The sequence below is a fragment of the Halichoerus grypus genome, chromosome 3, assembly GCF_964656455.1.
Source record: "Halichoerus grypus chromosome 3, mHalGry1.hap1.1, whole genome shotgun sequence".
Classification (NCBI taxonomy): domain Eukaryota; kingdom Metazoa; phylum Chordata; class Mammalia; order Carnivora; family Phocidae; genus Halichoerus; species Halichoerus grypus.
Window position 1 is genome coordinate 130,568,167 of NC_135714.1, and position 21,824 is coordinate 130,589,990.

Consider the following 21,824-nt stretch of genomic DNA (forward strand, 5'->3'; position numbering starts at 1 on the left):
GAACATACAAAATATTTACCTTGTTTGGTCCTTTTTCTTTTATAGCGTACTACAAGGATTATCACTGATAAAAATAGGAGCCCAAATAAAACCAGTGGGATCAACACCATTAATACAAACTCCAACTGATTTTCATCCTCGTCAATGTCGCCAAGACTTGAATTTGCCATGAATGCTCCCATGGTCACGGCAACAAATGTAGTTTGAGTATGAAAATCTTCATCTCTCCTTTCCTCTTCCAGGGGCATTTCTGCTGACTGTTCTGTTTCCTCAGAGATATCTGTAGGGACACACACAAAATTGAGAGTGCCATGGAGACAAAGCTACTATGTAATGTTTTCAGTGATTTTTAAATATATCCTACATGCATCCAGTGGTAAACTTGATCCACTGCGTTTGGTCTTCCAGTTCGGTGTGACAGAGTATTGATTTAGCGTAAATGGAGCTTGAGCTGGGAGTATATTGAACATGGAATCAGAGCCCAGAGAGAAACTTCCCACAAATGCAGGCAGTTTAGCCTTGACCAGATACGTTAGACACACTTACGCGAAGGGCACTGAGAAGCTTTTTTGTGTCAAAAGGGTGATACTCCAGAACATCTCCTATAGGGTATGATGCTATTTTTATGCTATAAATGTAAATTCATATCTACTAGAAGTTAACTACTTTCCTCGTAATACTTGGGTATAAAGGAATGCACACTGTCCCAATTTTTTTTTAAGATTTTATTTATTTATTTATTTGAGAGAGAGAGATTGCGTGTGCCTTCGTGTGAGTGAGGGCAGGAGCCGAGGGGGAGGGCCAGAGGGAGAGAGAGACTCTGAAGCAGGCTCCCCGCTGAGCGCAGAGCCCAACATGGGGCTCGATCCCACGACCCTGAGATCATGACCTGAGCCCAAACCAAGAGTCCAAGAGTCCGACGCTTAACCGACTGAGCCACCCAGGTGCCCCGCACTGTCCTAATTTTTAATAAAAGGTTACCTATCGGTGTGGAAGAATTTTTGGAAACTGGGGTGACTGATTAGATTTCAGTGTCAGTTCTCACATTCTGCAGAGAACTGAGTCTCTCTGAGATTATCTGACAGAAATCTTCCTGGGTTCTAAATAAAAACACAGTGTGGATTTCGTTTGTAAGGCAACATTCTCAAGGAGGAAGTTCCCTTAGGGACTAAGGAAACTGCACCAATATTTAAATGTATTTAATAAAAAGCATGTTTAGAACTTTCCCTATTAAGAAGCTATAAACCAGTTTATTCTGTTTGAATTTCAGATTGTGTTGGAAAACCATCCTGGGGCTCATCCCAGGGCAGGAAGGACTATGAGCCTGATGATTATCTGAAAAATCTCCCCTCACCTTGGCTATGTAGTGACCACAGTAAGGTAAGCTGAAGGTTTTCATCCTACCATAGTATAACGTCTATCGTTCAAATGGGGCCCACCGAGGAAGAGAGCATATGAGTTTAGGCCATAGAAAACTTACCCAATAAATAAGATGATGTATGGGAAAGTCCTTTCTAAAGTGCAAGGTGCTGTGCAAACAGAAAAGTCAGCTGCTTCAAGCCATGCTCTATAACCAGAGTTTAGGTCACCCTTCGGAATGCCGGAGGGGGCCCCTGCAGGGCCCATCCCACACCTTATCCATCTGCGCAACTGAATGACAAGGGATTCCTCTGATTTAATTTATAAAAATATTTGTTTGATCACACTCTAATTTTTTTTTTTTTTTTTTTTGGTTACACAGATGAACATTTCAGTTTCCTCCAAGACCAGGGAATCCACTTGATAATCACATTGGTAAATGTCACCCCAAACCATCAGAATCAGTTACAAACTGCAGAGTCTAACTAACCGGTATTCTTCGCGTGTTTATACCAAAAGCAGGATTTAAGAAAATATCTACTATTTATTGACTTCTGTCTGGGTTAAATGGCTTTGTCTTATATTTATGTCTTCAAAATAAGGTAATAAGTTAATAATGATAGCATATGTTAAAAGCTTTGATGCATCATGTATCACCCCGAACCAGGAAAAGATATTTGTCCACTAGAACAATCTCCTCATTAGAGTCACATTGCTTGCCGAACTACTGAGACCAAATAGCATTCTTCACTGATAATCCAGCAGGTGACGACGAGACATTTACAGGGAGAGTGTAAATGTCTCCCTGTAAATGGTGGGGGTGAGTGGCACATATGCAGATGCAATTGGTGGTACTGACCCTATTCCTTGAGGTCAGTGCTTACAGACCTTCCTCGAATCCCCAGACTTGCCTTTTATCTCTTTTGCTTACTTCTACTACAGTGAGGCTGCCGCCACTATGTCAGGCTAACCTTTATAGAGAATTGACTAAGCCAAGTCCTGTGCTCTGCCTTTTACCCAGATTATCTCATTTTGTCCTTACCATTTTCCCAGATGGAAACTGGGGCAAAGAGGTTACACAACTTGCCCATAGTCACAGAGCAATCATGGAGGAGGATTTGAACCCAAGAGGGCTAGTCGCTGAACCTGAGCTTTGAATCTCACATGGTATTTTCCTTCCAATTAGACCGGAATATGATTACCAGTCATCAAGTGGTGAACAAGAGAGGGAACCCCATGTCCTTGCCCCTCTGCCTATAAGGAGGTGGCTTTCTGGCATGAAAGAGAAGGGCAGGGGGATGGGTCCCAGAAGCCTTGGCTTTGTGGGTCTCCTGCTAAGCTCCTCAGCCCAGATGTGCTGTGAGCAAAGCTGCCCAGAAGAGCAGGATGTGTTCGGCACCTCTCCAAGGAAGGCTTTTTTTTTTTTTTTTTTAATTTTATTTATTTTATTTTAAAAATTTATTTATTTTAGAGAGAGCGAGAAAAGAGAGAGAGAGCACAAGCGGGAGGAGGGGCAGAGGGAGACAAAGAGAATCTCAAGCAGATGCACCGCTGAGCACAGAGCCCATTGCAGGGCTTGATCCCACAACCCTGAGATCACGACCTGAGCCAAAACCAAGAGTCAGATGCTCAACCAGGCACCCCTCCAAGGAAGGCTTTGGGTCACCACTTGACCCATGGCCCCAGAAGAAGAGAAAATAGGAAAGGAAATAAGGTAGCAGGAATAAAGAGGGCATTTGGATAATCAGGAATGAAAGAGAAATGGAAAGAAGCACACCAGATGGTCCCGGGTTGTACATTCATTTTTTAGCATAAGGGGCAGTGCTGGTCACAGGTGGCCTTTAGTGACAATTTGCAGTGAAAAGGGCTGGAATTTCTCTCCCCATATCTCTCTCACATACACCCTAACATACATTTTCCACATTAAGCATCATTTACTCTCTCAGAATCTCTAGTGACTACCTAAATAAATAAGAACCAAGGGGTTGGTCTCTCTCCCTCTCTGTTTTATTTTTCTTTACCCTACAAGCCTTCATCTCCAGATACTTCTATGATAACCTTCCTCCCAGCCCTCTCTGCCCCATCCAACACCATCATAGCCAAAAATAATAAATAACAGTAACTGGCATTTATCAGATGCTTCGTATGCTAGGAACTAGCTAGGATAACAGGCACTACCTAATTTCATCTTCACAACAACTTTATTGTGCACATTTTACAGATGAAGAAACTGAGTCTCGAATGTCTTGTCCTGGGGTACAACCCTGTCATTTATAAGTTCTGCTACATATGATTTGGAAGCCACATTCCCTAGAGTATAAGCACCAAATGACAGCGAAGGTTCTAGTCACAGCTCTGTCACTTCGTAATAGCGGGAATTTGAACAAATTATTTACCCCTGTGGATTAATGTCCTAATTTGTACAACTAAGGGGTGATCCCCAAAGCCCCATCTACTTCCACATTTCCACATATACGGTGTTTATCTTGTTTTTAATTAGAATTTTTGAATTGGTACTAGACACATGGTACTAAGGTCAGAAAGGAAATGTCACTACACCATGTCCCCCAGTTACTACTGTTCCCTCCCCAGAGGTAGCCGTTGTTTCTGTTGCCTTCCAGAGAAACTCCATGCATATGTAAGTATCATTTCCCGTTTTCTTTTTTTAACACAAAAGGTAGCAAAATCTATATATGTTCTGTCCCTTGCTTTTTCCACTTAAAAATTGGTTTTCAAGATTATTTCCTGTCTATATACAGCGAGTTGTTTTTTCCCCCTATTATTTGGCTGTATCATAACCTATTCCTATTGACAGAGATTTAGGTTGTTTCTCTTGCGTTTTCAGAGATGCCACAATAAACACCCCTGCCCATCCTTCAGTTGGCACGTGTGCACATACAGTCTGTTTTTTTTTTTTTAAGATTTTATTTATTTATTTGTCTCAGAGAGAGAGAGAGAGTACAAGCGGGGGAGCGGCAGAGGGAGAGGGAGAAGCAGGCTCCCCGCTGAGCAGGGAGCCCGATGTGGGACTCGATCCCAGGACCCTGGGATCATGACCTGAGCCGAAGGCAGATGCTTAACCGACTGAGCCACCCAGGCCCCCCCGTACTGTCTGTATTTTGTCTCAGGTGTGATGAGAGCAGGGGCGAGGGCGTTGGGTGCAGGGGGAGAGAGGACAGCACCAAACCTGTGGTCTACCCTCACAGCTTCTCCAAGATAGCTCCAGCCCAGGCCTCACACGATGAAAACTGGCAGAAACTAAATCAGGAAAGTTCCGGGGGTGCAGGTGGTGTTTGATGGGAAAGGCGGGGGCCGGAGCTGACAAACAGTGGGGATCAGGCCCAAGAGTTCATGCCAGGAGCATTACATGTCGTCAGAAGGGGAGCTGGAAAAGCAGGGTGGGCCATTGAATCAAATCAGTGACTGAGCATGGGTGACCAAGGGGACAGAGAGGTAAGAGCAAGAAAACCAGAGGTGGACAAACCCAAGGTGGGAACCGCAGCAGAGCCAGAGGTCACAAGAGCAGGCAGGGGAGTCCAGGGGGCAACTCAGGGGACATTTCCCCAGAGCATTATGGAGGTTCCTCCTGTGGCCTGTGGGGTAACAGCAACTCTTAACCCAATGGACACGGGGGTCCCCAGACATGCCTTTGGACCCCAGCCTTTTCTAAGCAACACTTGCTAAGGCCCCTTAAAAGTCCATGGTGATTTCCCGTAAGAACCATCCTATGCTTCTGGGATAAAAGCGACACTTGACAACCTAAGGGGTCCAGCACTATTGCGGGAGAACCCAGCACTCTCTTTCAGGAGGTGAGTCTGGAGCTTGCGTGTGGAGCCGAGCGGGCAGGGCTGTGTCTTGCGTGGTGCGCGGGCTTTGTGGACATCTCCGTGGTATGGGGTGGTGCGCAGGACGCAGACCGACAGGGCCTGTGAAAGCGCCTCACGGCTTCAACCCTCTGTTGCTCAAAGGCCAGGAAAGGAGGCCCCTGTGCGGCCTCTCCCGTGCTGTGGGGCTGAAGAGCAAACGGAATCACAAGCCTCACAACACCGGCTAACCCAGAGAGCACCGCGCTCATGCCACCTGCTGGTGGGTTTGCTGCTTCCTCCGCGCTCTTCCCGTCCGTCCTCCCCCATCTCCGGACTCACCAGTTTCTCTGCGGCTCCCCACGGGACTAATCTGCCTGCTATAATGTCTTCATTTTTTTTGTTGTGTCTTCTTAGCTAAATTTGGACATATTTCAGGGTAAAAGATGTATGGCCCGGGGGGCTAAAGCTGAGAAAGCTACAGAAATGGAGAGGATCAAGCCTGAGAGCGAAAAGGGAGAGGCGTTAGCCAGCAAAAGTACAGAAGAGAAGAAGAGCGAGGACAGTACCTGACAAGCAGACAGGCTGTGTGTGAGGGCCGCCCGCGGGGGGGCCCTGGGCCCTGCACGTGAGCTGCCCACGGAATGCCCGCGGGGCGGCCCGGGCTCCGGGCCACGGAAGCCCTGTCTTGGAGTGGCCCCAACGCAATCTAGCCGCCCCCCCCACCCCCCGCACTCTCCCTTTCACCATCTCTCCCCCTTTGCTCAGATCTTGCCGCATTACTACAAGATCATGGGCGTAGTCACGGGAATGAGGAAAGCACTTCGCTTGGCTTTTAATCCTCAAATCCTAAAATTACCAGATCATCAACTGCACCGTTGCGGCGTCCCTTACAAAGGATCATTGACTATATGCATGCAAACACATCTGGGACGCATATTCCACACGTCTGGCAAGGACCCTGGGGGAAATCCTTGTGGGTCGGAAACTGCGGGAAATGCTGGAGGTGAGCCGGGCAGCCCCAGCCCCCGAGCGGGCCGCTCACATCCCTCCCCCCATCACAGCTCCAAATACCGTCACTAAGTGGAAATGACTCTGCTTCCCAGTGAAGCAAACTAGCTAACTTCTCCTTTTTTGAAAGTGGAACAAATATGCAACCAGCTCTAGTTTTTTTAAGTGAAAAAAAAACAAACAACAAGTATTACGTACGAACTGAAAGAATGCTGTTATAGTATAAAATAGAACAAGGCTGAGAGAATGGCGTAAACTCGGGATATCATCAAGTGTGTTGGGCCTCAATCAGAGGACCCATTCTTTCATCTGTTATGTAGACTCCGTGCACAAATTGTGTCAACTATTTTATTTCATTTCATTTTTTTTAAGATTTTATTTATTTATTTTTGGAAGAGAAACAGAGAGAGGGCACAAGCTGGGGAGGGGAGGGCCAGAGGGAGGAGCAGACTCCCCGCTGAGCAGGGAGCCCAGGACCCTGGGATCATGACCTGAGCTGAAGGCAGACGCTTAACTGACTGAGCCACCCAGGCGCCCATTTTTTTATGATTTTTAACAATTTTATAATTCAGATAATGAAACAAAAGAAAACACAAGTCGAGTGTCAGGCATTCAAACTCAGCCCTGCTCTGAGGAGTAACTGGAGGATATGAATTTCAAGATATTCAAGACACCAAACTCAAGAAGTCTGCCTACTTCTTATCACCCCTGTACATCTGGGCACAGCAAAGAGCCAGTCAGTGAGAGAAGGATGAGATAAAACCAAACCAAGAAGCTCTCCAGTGGTTCTCAGCCTTGGCTGCACGCAAGAATCGCCTGGGGACCTTTAACACTCTTGATGCCCAAACCTTTACCTCATGGTATCTGCGGTGAACACAAGCCTCAGGATTTTTCACAGTTCTCCAGGTGACTCCGAGGTTGAGAACCACTGCTGCCGACCCTACCCATTTCCCGTCTTCCCCTGGGCCACCCCAGCACCCTCCCCTCCTGTTCTCTGTGCTCCTCCTTGGTAAAGTGGAGAAGAATCAGAGGTCAGGGAGTTGGATGCCCAAGGCTTGCCTAGCAGCTGCCAACTCGATCACCAGAATGCAGTAGCTTAAGAATCATCGCTGAAGCCTGGAGCTCCTGAGAGACTCTGGCCAGGCTAGACTGAGAGAACACTGTCACAACCATGCCTTCCCGAGTAAGTCTGATGAAGAGACAGTGCGCTGGAATGTAAAACCCTCATTTCCACTAACGGTCACTGCCGACACATCAGCTTGGAGGTTTACACCAGTGGTCCTCGAACTTTAGCATCAGAATCACCTGGAGGGCTTCTCAAACACAGAGTGCTGGCCCCTGCTCCCAGAGTCTCTGCTTTAGTAGGTCTGGGATGAGGCCAAGAATTTTAAGGGGTTTTTTTTAAGATTTTATTTTTAAGTAATCTCCCCACCTAAGGTGGGGTTCGAACGCACAACCCCCAAATCAAGAATCACACGCTCTGCTGACTGAGCCAGCCAGGCGCCCCAAGAATTTTCATTTCTAACAAAATGCTGCTGGTCTGGAGGCCACACTTCGACAGCCACTGGTTTAAGTTGCCCAAACAACCTCAATTAGATGTGCTTTATTGTTGGTAACACCTCTCGTTCTCAACACTTACTGTGCACCAGCGTCGCCTGGTGGGTTTTAGGCTCCACCCAGATCCGTTATGTGAGGGTATCTGCAGCTGCACGTGGGCAGCGATCTGTTCTCAGAGCTCCCCCGGTGATTGCAGCGGTGAGTACACAGTAAGTAACTACGCTGGGTTGAGAGTTACTGAGTTAAACTGTAATTCAATTGACTTCATTTTAATTTGTTGTTATTCGTGAAGATAGTCCTTACCAGCTTTAAAGATGATTGGAGAACCCTACCCAGAAAGAAGCCTCTGAAAGCAAAGCGAAAGGATGTATGCAGCCGTCAAATAAATGGTCTCTCTCTCCGGTTCTGGTATCTCTCTACAAATCAGTTGCTCAGCATCTGTGGAATCTGGCTGCGATGGGCCAGGGAAAAATGGGAACAAATGACTAAAAATCGGGCCCCAGCCTGTCTGTGGGCGGGTGATTGCGTGTGATGCAGGAAGTTGCCAACACCAAGTGGATGGACCATGGCTCCTTGACGTTGGGCCCCTGGGACACCATCCTGCATGGCTTCTGAAGCGTTCTGGCCTTTCTCTGGTTTGCTTGGTTTCAAAAAGAGTGCTAACTGTTTATCATCCGAGAGTAGTTCATTCAGGTACTCGTTTATTGCCCGAGGCCACGACAGCTTGGTGCCATGTCTGTCCCCAGCACCTGGAACCCTGTGTGCTGTGAGGTAGCCATTGGGTACAAGTTGCTCAGGAAATGTAAACAGGCCAGGTTAGTCGGAGAGACACTGTTAGGACATCTCTCACCTTTTTGTCAAGAATAGCCTGTCCTCTTCCCTCTGTCCACCCTCTTCCAAGAATACACACAGTGCGTTCTTAGTCACAAAGAGAACTAGGGATCTCAGGTGGTTTCCTCAAAAGGTTATCGGAATTTTAAAGAAAACGCTGGAAAATGAGGGGAACCATTTAATGCCAAGTGAAGAATCCTGAGTGATGAAAAATTTCATGTTTTTAGCTTTTGTTTGGTAGGGTGGGGGGAATCCGGTCTTCCACATGGTTTCCCTCAGGTGACCTAATTCTCTGGGGACAGGACTAGGGCATCGGAAGGATTGTTGTTTTCATCGTAAGCTCTGTTGCATGACGTATTTAACAATTTTGGTTAAGTGAAAATATTCACTTAATATATTTTTCCTGACATATTTACCTGAAGAAGATATGGTCAGAATAAGTATGGTTGAACAGACGTGAGGCAAAAGCCCTGAGGGGTAAGGGCAGGTTCTGACGATCACAGGGTAGTTCAGGGAAAGCGGTGCCTGTGCTTTGCACAGCCTTTCTCTCCAGCCATCGGATGGCTGAAGGTGATGATGCCTTACGTTGAAAGAAGGTTGACAAATGTTTCCTTTGCTTATTTTGAGGGGGGTCATCTGGTAAAATGCTTTCCTGCGGTAGTCTGCTCTGGGAATTTACTTGTGAAGCTTGGTTATATTTTTACCGCATTGCCTTGAGAAACACACCTGCAATTGCAATTCATTATCAGATGAAAACATGCCCCACGAAGGGGGCCCACAATGCTCTGATGTCTTTTTTGTTTTAAACTGTTTATTTTGATGTCTTTTTAAGAGAAAGCTTACTCATATTTAGTCAGACTTGCCCAGACCCTCAGGCTGTCTCGGTTTGAAGTTACTCACCTGGGAAAGCTGCATTTTTCACCTTCTGACTACCTTTTTTGCACACTGGAGACTTATACTGGCCTATGGTACCTGGCAGTTTAAAGGAATACATGTATTTTTATGGGACAGAGTCCACACACACTTTTCACATTTAAAACTCTTTCTACCATCAGTGGGATAATAGACACACAAGTGCTTTAAAATGGAAAAAAAAAGGATTTTATTAAAATATAGTTATTATCATTACTAATCAGAATAATTTTCTATTTTTATTATATTTCTATCTCTCTCTCTTTTTATAAAGATTTTATTTATTTATTTATTTATTTATTTGAGAGACAGAGAGTACAAGTGAGAGAGTACAAGCAGGGGGAGCAGCAGAGGGAGAAGGAGAAGCAGGCTCCCCACTGAGCAGGGAGCCTGATGCGGGGTTTGATCCCAGGACCTGAGCCAAAGGCAGCCACTTAACCAACTGAGCCACCCAGGCATCCCTCTATCTCTCTTTCGAATAGCCAGTTTCAAGGATACAATTCTAGAGAGTAAGTTGGAAACAAATGTCCTTGGCCACGCCCTTGTCCTCTCCCTGGCCTGCTACCAGCACCCCTGAGTAGGGGAGGGAGACAGTTGGGCTCTTGCGCCCTCTGTCCAGGCATGGCACTCCTTGCTCAGATCAGTACAGGCTCAGAGTTGCCAGAGAAAGCAACCAAAAGACAGAGACAAGCCAAAAAACTCAGTGGTAGATGTATGTTTGTGATAAATCAGAGGACGGGAGAGCAGGGAAAGGAGATGTGGGCTAGTATCTCAGGGGCTAAGGTACCTTCGCCACGAGCTGCAGGAGGAAGGGGGACAGGGTGCAATCAGAAGTTCCCATCATCAGCCTAAGGAGGAGCAGAGAGCAGGAGTTTGGGAGGCTGAGGAAGGAGGCCATCTCCCGAGGTCTCTGGAGCGGTGTCTGAGGGGAACAGATTGTGGGTTGGATTTTCTGGGGTCAGCAAAGTCCCTTACCAGGTCTCTAAGCCCTGCTTCCATCTGATCCTATTTTACCTTGAGAGAGACTCAATCCTGCCCCTCCATCCCGGGCAATCTAGCAGGACTTGAGCACTGAGAATTGAGGGTTGCTGCTTGAGCTACTGATGCTGGGCAATCCCACTGTCTTGCCAACCTCTTTTCTGCATTTATTATTATGATCCTGCAATTTTTTTTCTCTTCTAGTTTTTAATGGGATGAATTACATTAGTAGATTCTCTAAAGTTGATCCACTCTTGGATTCCTGGTCTTAGTCTATGCAATCACTGGGATGTTTTTTGTTTTGTTTTGCTTGTTTTGTTTTGTGTTTTCCAGCACAGTTCCTCTACTTGTTATTTGAATGATTGATCTAGGACTCGGCCTAAATTTTCTTCTAATATTTGTTAACTGGCTACACGGCCAATATGCCTGTGGTCTTAGTGATGCACCAACATAAGGATGGTCTTTGCTTGGAAAAGATCATCATAGTCATAGAGCTTACTAAAGTACAGGCTGCCCAGTTAAATTTGAATATCAGATAAACAACAAATAATTTTTTAGTATAAACATGTCCCATGCAATATTTGTGTGGCCTCTACTTACACTGAATTGCATGAGATGTACTTACACTAGAAAAAAAGTGTTTATTTGAAATTTACATTTAACTGGGTGTCCTATATTTTTATTTGCTAAATCTAGTAATCTTGACCATAAAAAACAAGCATTATGTTTAAAAAAGAGTACATTAATTTTTAAATTAATATTGTCAATGGAAGATAAAAGCCCATGTCAGCAAACCCTAATAACCACTGGGCTCCTGTTTCTGAAAACTACAATGGGGCGGGGAAGCAGGAAAGAATAAAGACATTGTAACTCATATACAACAAAGACACATAGAAGAAAAATTCAAATTTCCAAAACAAACTAGATTTGGTGGTTTTGTTTCGAGGAAAAGAAACCAAAACACCACCACCAACTGGACCCTGCTCTGGTAGATAACTCTCCTTTCAAACCACCTTCTTCAATTAATCAGGAGATGCTTCTGTGCTGTCATCCCCACCCCCAGGCAGATTTTTCTATTCATTTTATGATACAGAAATGTTATTTCTTTTTCAAGTTTTCAAATCAGCTCTTACTGGCTTGAAATTTATCATCTATGGAATTTGTATTCCTTTTGTATTCCTTTCAAAATCTCCCCAAAATGTTTGTGACTACCTGGCCTTTCTGCAAATTGTCATGCTGCTCAATGTATATTTTCTGGGTCTGAACTCCATCCCTAGTTTGAGAGGAAGATGGATAAGAATACTTTCTCAGGGAGCACCTGGGTCCTCAGTCAGTTGAGCGTCTGCCTTTGGCTCAGGTCATGATCCCGGGGTCCTGGGATTGAGTCCCGTATCAAGCCCTACATCGAGCCCCACATCGGGCTCCCTGCTCAGTTGGGAGCCTGCTTCTCCCTCTCCCTGCTGCTCGCCCTCTCTCTTACTCTCTCTCTCTCTCTGACAGATAAATAAATAAAAATCTTAAAAAAAAAAAACAAGAATACTTTCTCAGTACTACTGGTGGATGTGGCTACATAATATTCTCTACAGGAAGGGAAGCAGTAACTGTTGCCTGTTTGGGTGTGAGAAGACAGAAGTAAACTATACATAAAAAGATCTGAGATTGTTAACATTTTGGAATAAAATAAAATGTGGTTAACTAAAAAATCATATTTATCCAGGTATTACCACAGTTTCATTTTATTATTTAAATGGTTATGATTTTGTCATGAATACATGTAAATCTTGGATAAATTTCATGTCATTCCTCAGGCAGTCGTGTGCCTATAATGTACCAGACACTGTTCTAGGTCCTGGGATATAAAGGTGAAGGAGACCAGGTCCAAGCCTCCCAGGGCAGACACGCGTAAGTGGGGACAGTGGCACATAAACCAATAACTAAAATACAGTTTAATAAAAGCAATTGTGTATGATTGTTTGTGTATGGAGTCCCATGAGGGCATGGGAAAGGAAGGTCTTCATTCATCTGGGGGTGGAAGATTCAGGAAATCTTCACAGAGGAGGAGATCCTTAAAATGAATCTCAGGAGTTCATCAAGCCAAGATGTCAGGGAAAGGCATTACAGTTGAAGCACACAGAAAGGCTCAGAGTTTGGCACATTCAAGCAGTTGTACCCTCAGCCGTGCGGTGGGGAGTGTCAGGGTTAAGCAGGAAAGGAACTCAGGACAACTCATAAGGGGCTTGAAATGATGTCAAGGGGTTTGGAAGCTAAGGAAAGGAAATCCCACTGAAGGGTAAGTGCAGGAGGAAATGATTACTTTTTGTCATAGAGTTATTGCTCTGGACATTACGTGGAATTGGTTTCGGAGATGAGACTAAAGGCAAGGAGATAGGTTAAGAAGTTAATGAAGTAGACGAGGTAAGCGCTAACAAGGGCCTAAACTAGCAGGGAGCTAAGGAGTTCCACTCTGGACATGCTGAGCCCAAGGCCCCCATGACATGTCCAAGGAGAACTGACGGCAAGAATGCAGGTCTAGAGCTGGGCAGCTAGGCCTGGGGGGAGGTGGTTTTTTTGGGAATCATCAGCCGAGGAGTGAGATGAAAGCCATGAACATGGATGCCATGGCCCAGGCAGGATATAAGGAATAAGAAATAAAAGATAGACATTACTATGAAAGGACCAGGTGGAAGAGAAAGACTCCTAACCCCAAACTGGAAGGAAGCAATCAAGGTCATAGGAGATCAAGGAGAAAATGGCATCATAAGACCCAAGGAAGAGGAGCATTTCTATAATTGATTAATTATGTTAAGTGATACAGAGGAAGACGTGTAATATGGACAGAGATGGGTCCCTTCGATTTAGCGACCAGAAGTCACTGGTGATCCAGAGAGAGCAATGAGTGGCTGTGCTTGGTACAGTAGCCAGGCTGCAGTGGGTTGAGATAAGGGCATGTTGACCGTCTTTCAGAGATTGGGAATTATAGAAAGGAAAGATAGAGGAAAGCTTGAGAAGAACTCAGAGGTGCTCTAGTTATTTTTCATTATGAATGTATATCTACCTTTTTTTTTAAAGGTGTTGATATTGTTTAGATCCTAATTTGAACAGAACAACTATTAAAAAACATTTACAAGATAATTATCAGAGCTAATTAGACATTGACTGGGTATATGATGATATTAATTTTTAAAGCAATAATTGTATTGAGGTTATACTTTTTTTTAACATGTTTTTTTAGAGAACAATGTAACAGATAACCGAGTACCCACCACAAATTTTCTTACACTTTTCCATATTGACCAGAGGATGGTTTGGCAAACTTTTTCTTAAAGAGCAGAGAAAGCAAAATGCAGTTTTCATTTAACCATTTAAATATATAAAAGCCATCTGTAGCTCATGGGTCCAAAAAAACAGGACACTCAGAGAGACTGGCCAATGGGTCTTCATTTGCTATCTTCAGAACTGTCATGTTTTTTTCTGAAAGGAACACATCAGAGATGTAGTTGAAGCCCTCCTTGTACTCCTCCCCGATCTCATTCCCCTCCCTACCTCTCCAAAGGTAACTGCTCTCCTAAAGTTAACGTTATCGGTCCCAACTTTTCAGATATGCCTATATCCCTAAGCAATATAAGCATAATTTGGAGTGTTTTTAGAAACTTTAAATAAATGTAATCATTCTGTGCATAATAATCTTCAATTGGCTCTTTTGGCCAACACTACATTGGAGATTAAGTCATCTTCATACATTTGGACTAGTTCGTTAATTTTACCTGTTGAACGCTATCTCATTTTGTGACTATATTAAGTTTCATGTATTCTTCTGGACATGCACATTTAAGTTGTTTCTATTTTTTCCATCTTTACAAACAATGCTACAATCAACATTCTTGGCCATGACTCTTTGCTGCACATTTGTTTTTGATCTGGGGTATATACCTAGGATTGATTTGTTGGGGTTGTAGGGCATGAACATATTCAGCTGACTAAATATTTCCAAATTGTTCTCCAGGCTGATTGTATAGAAAAATTTCCTTTTCCAGTAATCTGGTATAGTTGGTAACCTGAAAAATTCTCCCAATATGCAACACTTAGAGATCCTGAATGAAATAGAAGAGGCAGCTTTTTACATGTATAAAGAAATCTCAAAAAAGCAAGGAAATCCCCAGGCCCCAGAAAATGTTTTTAAAAAAAGAAGAAGAAAAGAAAAAGATGATATAGGAAATTTAAATTCAGAGACAAATTTACCTATGGGGATTTCCTAGAACAAAGGTTTGGGCCCATAGGGACATAAGAGGCTATAATGCGTTCAGGGGCTCCTGTCCATCTCTTGGGTTAAAAGTTAAAGCTAAAACACCAGGCCATGGAAAGAAAGAAAGAAAGAAAGAAAGAAAGAAAGAAAGAAAGAAAGAAAGAAAGAAAGAAAGAAAGAAAGGAAGGAAGGAAGGAAGGAAGGAAGGAAGGAAGGAAGGAAGGAAGAAGGAAGGGCGAGGGGAGGGAGGAAAGGAAGGAGCAATGATTTTGGCAAAGTTCTAATCAGTCAGGTGTGTCACGCCCAGGCTGATCTCACCATCATCCTGACGCTGTGCACCCTGGCCCCCTTTTGATTTTCAATTTGATTTTGTCTACTTCTTTCTCCTTGGCAATAACTTTGGCATCCTTGTCTACCTGCTTCTGGAATTGACCTGCCCCCACAGCCGACTCTGCTTTGTTGGCTTGTACATTTCATGAGGTTTTGGCACCTCCTCATACAGCTCCTGGAGTCTGAGCCCTGAGGCCTGCTCAGCCTGTCCCCTCTCCATCCCAAGGCTGGGCTTTACGCCTGAGGTCCAAGCACCACCGGCTCTGCTCAAGCCTGGCTCATCCCTGCCTCCATATCTTCCCAACACTATTCTGTGGTGACAGGACTAGGTTGTGTTGGGAAAGTATTTACAGTAACCTGGTGCTGGAATCAGAAAATCTGGGTTTCTGTCAAATGGGGTGAAGTGATCTCCTGTGCGCCAGAGTGCGTCCTCAGTGCCCCCAAGATTTCTATCAGGAATGGGAATCGACAGATACAATGAGCAACAAGATTAGGTCTACACACACGGCAGATAAAAGTTATCAGAAAATACTATGTTTTTTTAAAAAGACATAAAAGAAGGAATAACTAATACAAGAAAAAAATAAAAGCAAGACAGTATACTTTTTTTCTGGAGATGAATAAAATTTTCTAGAGTGAAAAATATTACTGAAATGAAAAGCCCAACGAACGGGTTCAGCAGCAGGATAGGCTCGGGGATTGCACAAACCCTCCCACCAGCGGTGCGGAGTTCCTGTTTCTCTACATCTTTGCCAACATTTGAGGGTGGTGCAAACTCGACACAGGTAGGCAGATGGCAGGTCGTATTGTTTCTTTGCAGAATTGGGCCCATCCCAGCCAAGATCCAGCCCTCTTCTGGATCCTTGGATCAGGCTTTTAGACACAGAGGGACTTTAAACCCTAGTAAATCCCTTTCTGCCTGTTTTTTTGGTCCCTGATTCGGTCCTTGGGGTCAGCTCTCAGCAGGGCTCTTCCACAGGGCTCTCCCACAAGGCTGTGCTTTTTCTCCCTGGTTCCCACACCCTGACACCTCTTACCAGTGACTTCATCATTCCACTTTTCCTGCTTCTGGTCTTCACTTTGCTAATCCCCAGATGCTCTGTTGCTCACTCTGCACCTTGCAGCCCTTCCCTTCCCCCCCTACAAGCCAAAGTTAAACCAACTCTCTCCATCCCTTTTCCTATAGGCCAGTCTCTGACCCAACCAAACAAATACAGCTCCTTTATTAATATGCAATAACCTTAGACCCTCACTGAGGGAGTCTAAGATGTATGTGATACATCTACAGTTGGAAGGATACCATAGACATATTTTTCTAAACCTGAAACTAGACACATATCCTGGCAGAGCCTAAAAACCCAGAGGTGTTATGGCATATGTTAGAGCTTGGATTCCTGAGACTGAATCTTACTTAGATCCACTATTTAGCTGTGTGACCTGAGGCAAGTCACTTAGCCTCTCTGTGCCTCCATTTTCTCATATGTAAAGCCCCTGCTAGTACTAGAACCCACTATATAAGGTCGTTAGGAGAACTAAATGAGTGAGCATATGTAGATTATTCAGAAGGGCACCTGGCATACAATGAGGACTATATGTGTTTGCTCTCATCATTATTACTACTTGAAATTGGAACTGTCCGAGGCAATAGCAGATACCAGTCACATTCACCGAAATGAGATCAGTGTCAGAAAGCGCAGCTCCATGTATGCAACTAGTATTTTCTTTAATTCTTTCTTTTCTTCTCAAGGTGTATCTACGAATTACATGGTTCTTACTCTTCTGAAACGGTGCAGAAAATCTCCCAGTCTTTCCGGTCAAACCTGGTGTTTAGTCCTGGCCACCAAAACAGTTCCAGCCTCCTTGTTTCTGCCTCATGCCCTTAGCTCTCCTTTTACAAACCATCCTGCCCATCTCAGCTAATAAATCCCATCGTTTCGGTGTCTGGGAAGTTGCTTTGAGCTCTCTGATAGTGTTAGGCTAACATTGACAGGGCACAGGGCAAGAAGCCAGGTGAAAATGACTGCCTCACTCCCTGGACAGAATGTTGCCTTGACATTGAGTCTGAATTTTCTTAGCGTCCAACACTGGCCAAGATACCCAAACCCACAGGTTTTCTTTACCTGTGCTCATCTGTTTGGTCAAAATCCCAGAAAAGCTGTTTTCTCATTTCTCTCCTGGTGACTTCTAAGTAGATTATTTCACTTGGGATAGTGATCAAGACTGCAGCAGGCTCTCCGTGTAAAGAGAAAGGACACTGACTCTGAGGTATTGATTCTGGGCCAGGAAACCGCTGATACCAGCTTATGTTACCTGTCTCTGGTTGGCTTGACTTGAGCTATATACTGGAATATGCTCGCAAGGAGCGGTGTCGGGCTGTTCAGTAGACTGGATTCTACTACCAAACATCGCCAAGATGCTTTCTGAAGAATTCAAGGAAATACGAGTGTGACCCCTATACACTGACTAATGGTCTTAGGCACCATTAGCTCAAAAGGGTAGACATTAATTAATTAAAAAATAGATAATCAGTCTTTAATTTATAAGCGACTTCCCCTTGGCTTTGATTATCTAGCTTTTTGTGAGTGGGCATTTTTGCATTTTCTGACATTGGAAATCCAGACCGGGCCTAGTAAGTGTGTTGGATTATCTAGGTAAACCCTGCTCTCGGCTGAAATGTAGCTTTTCCCCTGACTTCCCTGACATTCTCACACTGCCTGTTTTCAGGAGCTCATCAGCTTTTAATGCTCAGCCTCAAATCCATTCTAGAATGATTGTAGCATTTATCAACAATTATGCAGTTCTTGATTTATGCGGATCCCTACAAGGTTTTGGGAAGTAAGAGATGAGCTACTGAGCATTTTCCCTGGTGGCGCTCATAGCCTGGTGGGAGATATGGGCACATACACACTTAGGATTCAACACGATTAGCTGTGTGTACAGAAGTTTAGTTTTATATGGGCGTGACACAGGTAAAGTCACCAGGGAAGGCGCAGTGAGGGGAGACATCAAGAAGGACGCAACTTCCAGTCTGGGTCTTTAGGGTTATATAGGAGTTCACTAAGTAGAAAAAAGAGGACTTGTCATTCACTTTTGGCAAGAGCCCCAGAGGCCTGGAGCACATACTCCGTTCGGTATGACTGGGCTGGGGGAGGGCACATGGGAGGAGATGCCATGGGAAGGAGGTTGAAGCGAGAGTCGAAGTGGCGTAAGTAAGGAGCCACCAAAGGTCTTTATGTGGAAGAGCCACTGATCAGATACCAGCCTTAGAAAGAAAACTTGTACTGAGGCTTCAGGTGATCCTTCTTCATCTCCCAGATGGCATAAGCTTCGACTCAGAAATGTCAAGAAAATACCCAGAAGCTCAAGAAAATACTCAGGCAAGCTTAAATATTACTCTCAGGGCATGTTTGAGGCCCCTGTGGTAGCATTGAGACGCACAAGAGGTGGAAGTGGGATGGTTGGGCTCTGCTTCCTGGGCTGCTGAGGACACCCTGCAGGGAAAGGAGTCTGGCCCGGAGGGCTCTCCACTGGGGCAGAGGAGGGACCCCCGGAGTCCCAGTCAGAAGAGCTGAGCAGCCGCGGGGCTTGGATATCTGAACTTCCGCTGCCTCAGCATCTTCCCCTGTGCCACCGTGCAGCTTGAACCTTGTCATCTTTATGCTTGTTTCCAGCCCCCAAATTGTACCCAAGACAACACATTGTCCCCCTCGGCGCATCTGAAACACTACCTCCCATTTCAACCAGACATCTTTCCAGTCAGAATGGTTTGCCTTTCACTTTTCATTTTCCGCCTCAGATGCCTGGCAAGACCACATGGAGAGCACCCAGGGCAAGAGAAATTGGTGGGGCAGTGTGGGTGGGTGCTGACTGTGAATCTCCAGGAAATTGCCACATGCTAGGTCAGTGCCTGGGGCCTGCCCCATCCTATTTAAAGAACCCTAGCTTGAGAACTTTCCTTTTGCTTGAAATACTGACCTACATTACTAGAAACAGGTAGTATCTGTTGACAGAAATCATGGGCAATGAGTTTATTTACCCAAGGGCAAGTCAACAAAACTGTATGAGGCAATAGAGGGTGATTGTGCTTGTTGTAGCAACTGTCAAGGGTATAAATCAATTGCGGCTCTTAGCTCCAAATAATGAGATTTAATATTTTGTCTTTCCAATACCTTTGATTTGCTACAATCACATTACTTTCTAAAATAAAGGTTCATTAGTAACAATCAATGCAAAGAAAATATCCCCCCAAAGTAACAAGATCAAAGAAAAACAGATGAAAGACTTCTCTTGAAAAGTTAGAATGGATGCCTGGTAACTCCTCCGATAATTTCCTGTTTACTTTTTTTTTTTTTTTTTAACTTACTGGTTTTCTTTAGTATATTTTCCGGTAGTATATTTCCATACCCTAGTTTTTCCGGGAGATTTTAGTACTAGCAGATTTCCCAGCCCACATTATTAAAAGTCAATTCATGACTTCTGATTGAAACATTCTTTTACACAAACTGCCAAAAAAGTTTATGGTTTCCTTAATATGCCTGTCAAAGCCGGTACATTACAGGGCCCCCGCACTTGTTAGAAGACAGAAATTGCGGGAAAGTTAAATGGAGTGAGGGAGCTGGAGCGGGATTGGCCGGCTGCAGGGAAAGCCTGCCAAGCCCCCCCCCACACCCCCCGCAAAACTACAATTCTAATTTCGTCTCCTTCTTTCGCAGAAAGGACTAGGTTTTCTGGGTGTCACCACCACCACCACCCCCCCACTCCCCGGCACAGTTCTGTAGCCTCGGGCACTGAACAAGCCTGGCTATCCTCGTTCCCTGGGGTGGAAAGCAGGGAGGTAGCTTACCCCGAGCCAGGCTGGTGGGAAGCAGCATGATCACCAGGGCAAAGGCGAGGGCAGCCCGGGGAGCCTTCCTGTCAGCTCGCCGCCCGGGCATGATGCTGCGCTGGGCTTCAGCCTCCCTGAAACCTGAACATTTCCTGTTTCCTGCTTGTTTGGGTCGGTGCTAACTCGAAGGAGAGGTGTTTGCCTGTTTTTTAGGAAGTGATGTAATTCTGCAGGAGCCTGTCAGACCAGCAAGGATTGCAAAAGAGAAGTTGTTCTGCAAGCACTGATTCAGTTAACAAGGTCTCTTGAGCCCTTTTCAGTCCTGGCCCCGTTGCCGGCCCCCATCTTTTGAAACTGTCTCTTAGAAACAGTGTCCATAGCTCAGCTGTCCTTTGGGATCCAGGACTGAGGATCCTGGACCACAAGCATTCTCCATTGGTGATTTTACTCCACCCCAGGTGAGTCTCTAGGGCTGCCCAGAGTCTAGAGCAGTGCTATCCAGTAGAACTTTCTGAGATGATGGAAAGGTCCCAAATCTGTCCAATACAGTAGCCATTAGCTACATAGGCTATAGGGCACTTCAGATGAGACCAGTGCAAAATGAATTTGTAGTTTTATTTTTATTAATTTAAATTAAAAGAACTCCACATGGCTAGCAGCGGCTGTGTTGGACAGCTTCGGCCTAGCGAGCAGGGGCACCTGTACCATCAGAAAATGGCCAGGACACTTCTCTCCAACCAGGCACATCACCATCCCTGGGCCCTGAATGCCACCTCCCTCACAGGGAGGTAAAGGACAATGCTATACACATGCCCGAATGTGCTCTGCTTCCCTGGAGAGAAATGATTTCTATTATTTTTATTTTTTTTCTTTATAAAGCCTTTGTGTTTTTAGAGCAGTTTTAGGTTCACAGCATAATTCAGAGGAAGGTGCAGAGATGTCCCATACACTCCCTAACCCCCCCCCCCACACACACACACAGCCTCCCATTATCAACATCTTCCAAAAGTGGTACGATTGTTACAATGGATGAACGCACACTGATACATCATAATCACCCAAAGTCCACAGTTGACATTAGGGTTCTCTCAAGTGTCGCACATTCTATGGGCTTGGCAAATGTATAATGACACAAATGCACCATGATAGTATCCTCTGGAATAGTTTCTCTGCCCTAAAAATCCTCCATGCTCCACCCATTCATCCCTCCTTCCGCCCTAACCCCAGGCACCCACTGATCTTTTTACTGCCTCCATAGTTTTGCCTTTTCCCAAATGGAGTATGGTTGGAATCATGCGACATGTAGGCTTTCAGACTGGTTTCCTTCACTTAGTAATGTGTGTTTAAGTTTCTTCCATGTCATGGCGCCTGGGTGGCTCAGTTGGTTAAGCGTCTGCCTTCGGCTCCGGGTCATGATCTCAGGGTCCTGGGATCGAGTTCCACATCGGGCTCCCTGCTCGGTGGGAAGTCTGCTTCTCCCTCTCCCTCTCCTCATGCTCTCTCTCTCTCTCTCTCAAATAAATAAATAAAATCTCAAAAAAAACTTTCCTCCATGTCTTTTCATGGCATGATAGCTCATTTCTTGTTGGCGCTAAATAACAGTCCATTGTCTGAATGTACCAGTTATTAATTCATTCACCTACTAAGGACATCTTGGTTGCTTCCAAGTTTTGGCAATTATAAATAAAGCTGCCAGAAACATCTGGGTGCATTTGTGCAGATATAAGTGTTCAACTCCTTTGGGGAAATACCAAAGGGCTTGATTGCTGGATCTATGGTAAAGAGAAATGATCTTTTAAAGGGCCCATTTCTGAAGCAGAATATGTTCTCAGGGAGGAAAAAAAAAAAATCTTCATTTCACTTGTCTTCCTTCATACATAACAATGAATTTCTCAGAGGTGGTTAGCAAACAAAACAGAACTGAGTTGGATTAGAATGGGGGTGGAAATCCTGCCCAGTGGAAACAATGAAGGAA

At 44.8% G+C, this 21,824-nt stretch overlaps 1 protein-coding gene and 1 long non-coding RNA gene across 4 annotated transcripts in view; both read right to left on the reverse strand.

The window, feature by feature from the left end:
• The window catches only part of TMEM154 (transmembrane protein 154), a 46,743-nt gene extending 26,698 nt beyond the window's left edge, over positions 1 to 20,045 (reverse strand). The window contains exons 1-2 of one of the 3 annotated variants that reach the window (XM_078069313.1): positions 19,868 to 20,045; positions 20 to 280 (exon numbers count right to left, since the gene is read on the reverse strand). In XM_078069313.1, the coding sequence (XP_077925439.1) occupies positions 20 to 280; positions 19,868 to 19,958 (352 nt within the window). In that variant the 5' untranslated portion in view covers positions 19,959 to 20,045. The remainder of the gene's footprint in view (positions 1 to 19; positions 281 to 19,867) is intronic. The other 2 variants (XM_078069315.1, XM_078069314.1) reach the window with 2 other exon arrangements.
• LOC118535006 (uncharacterized) lies at positions 4,939 to 5,855 on the reverse strand. The gene is made up of 2 exons (XR_004917008.2): positions 5,505 to 5,855; positions 4,939 to 5,371 (listed from the first exon to the last, which is right to left on the reverse strand). It is a non-coding gene; the product is annotated as an uncharacterized LOC118535006 (long non-coding RNA).
• Positions 20,046 to 21,824: the final 1,779 nt, after the last annotated feature.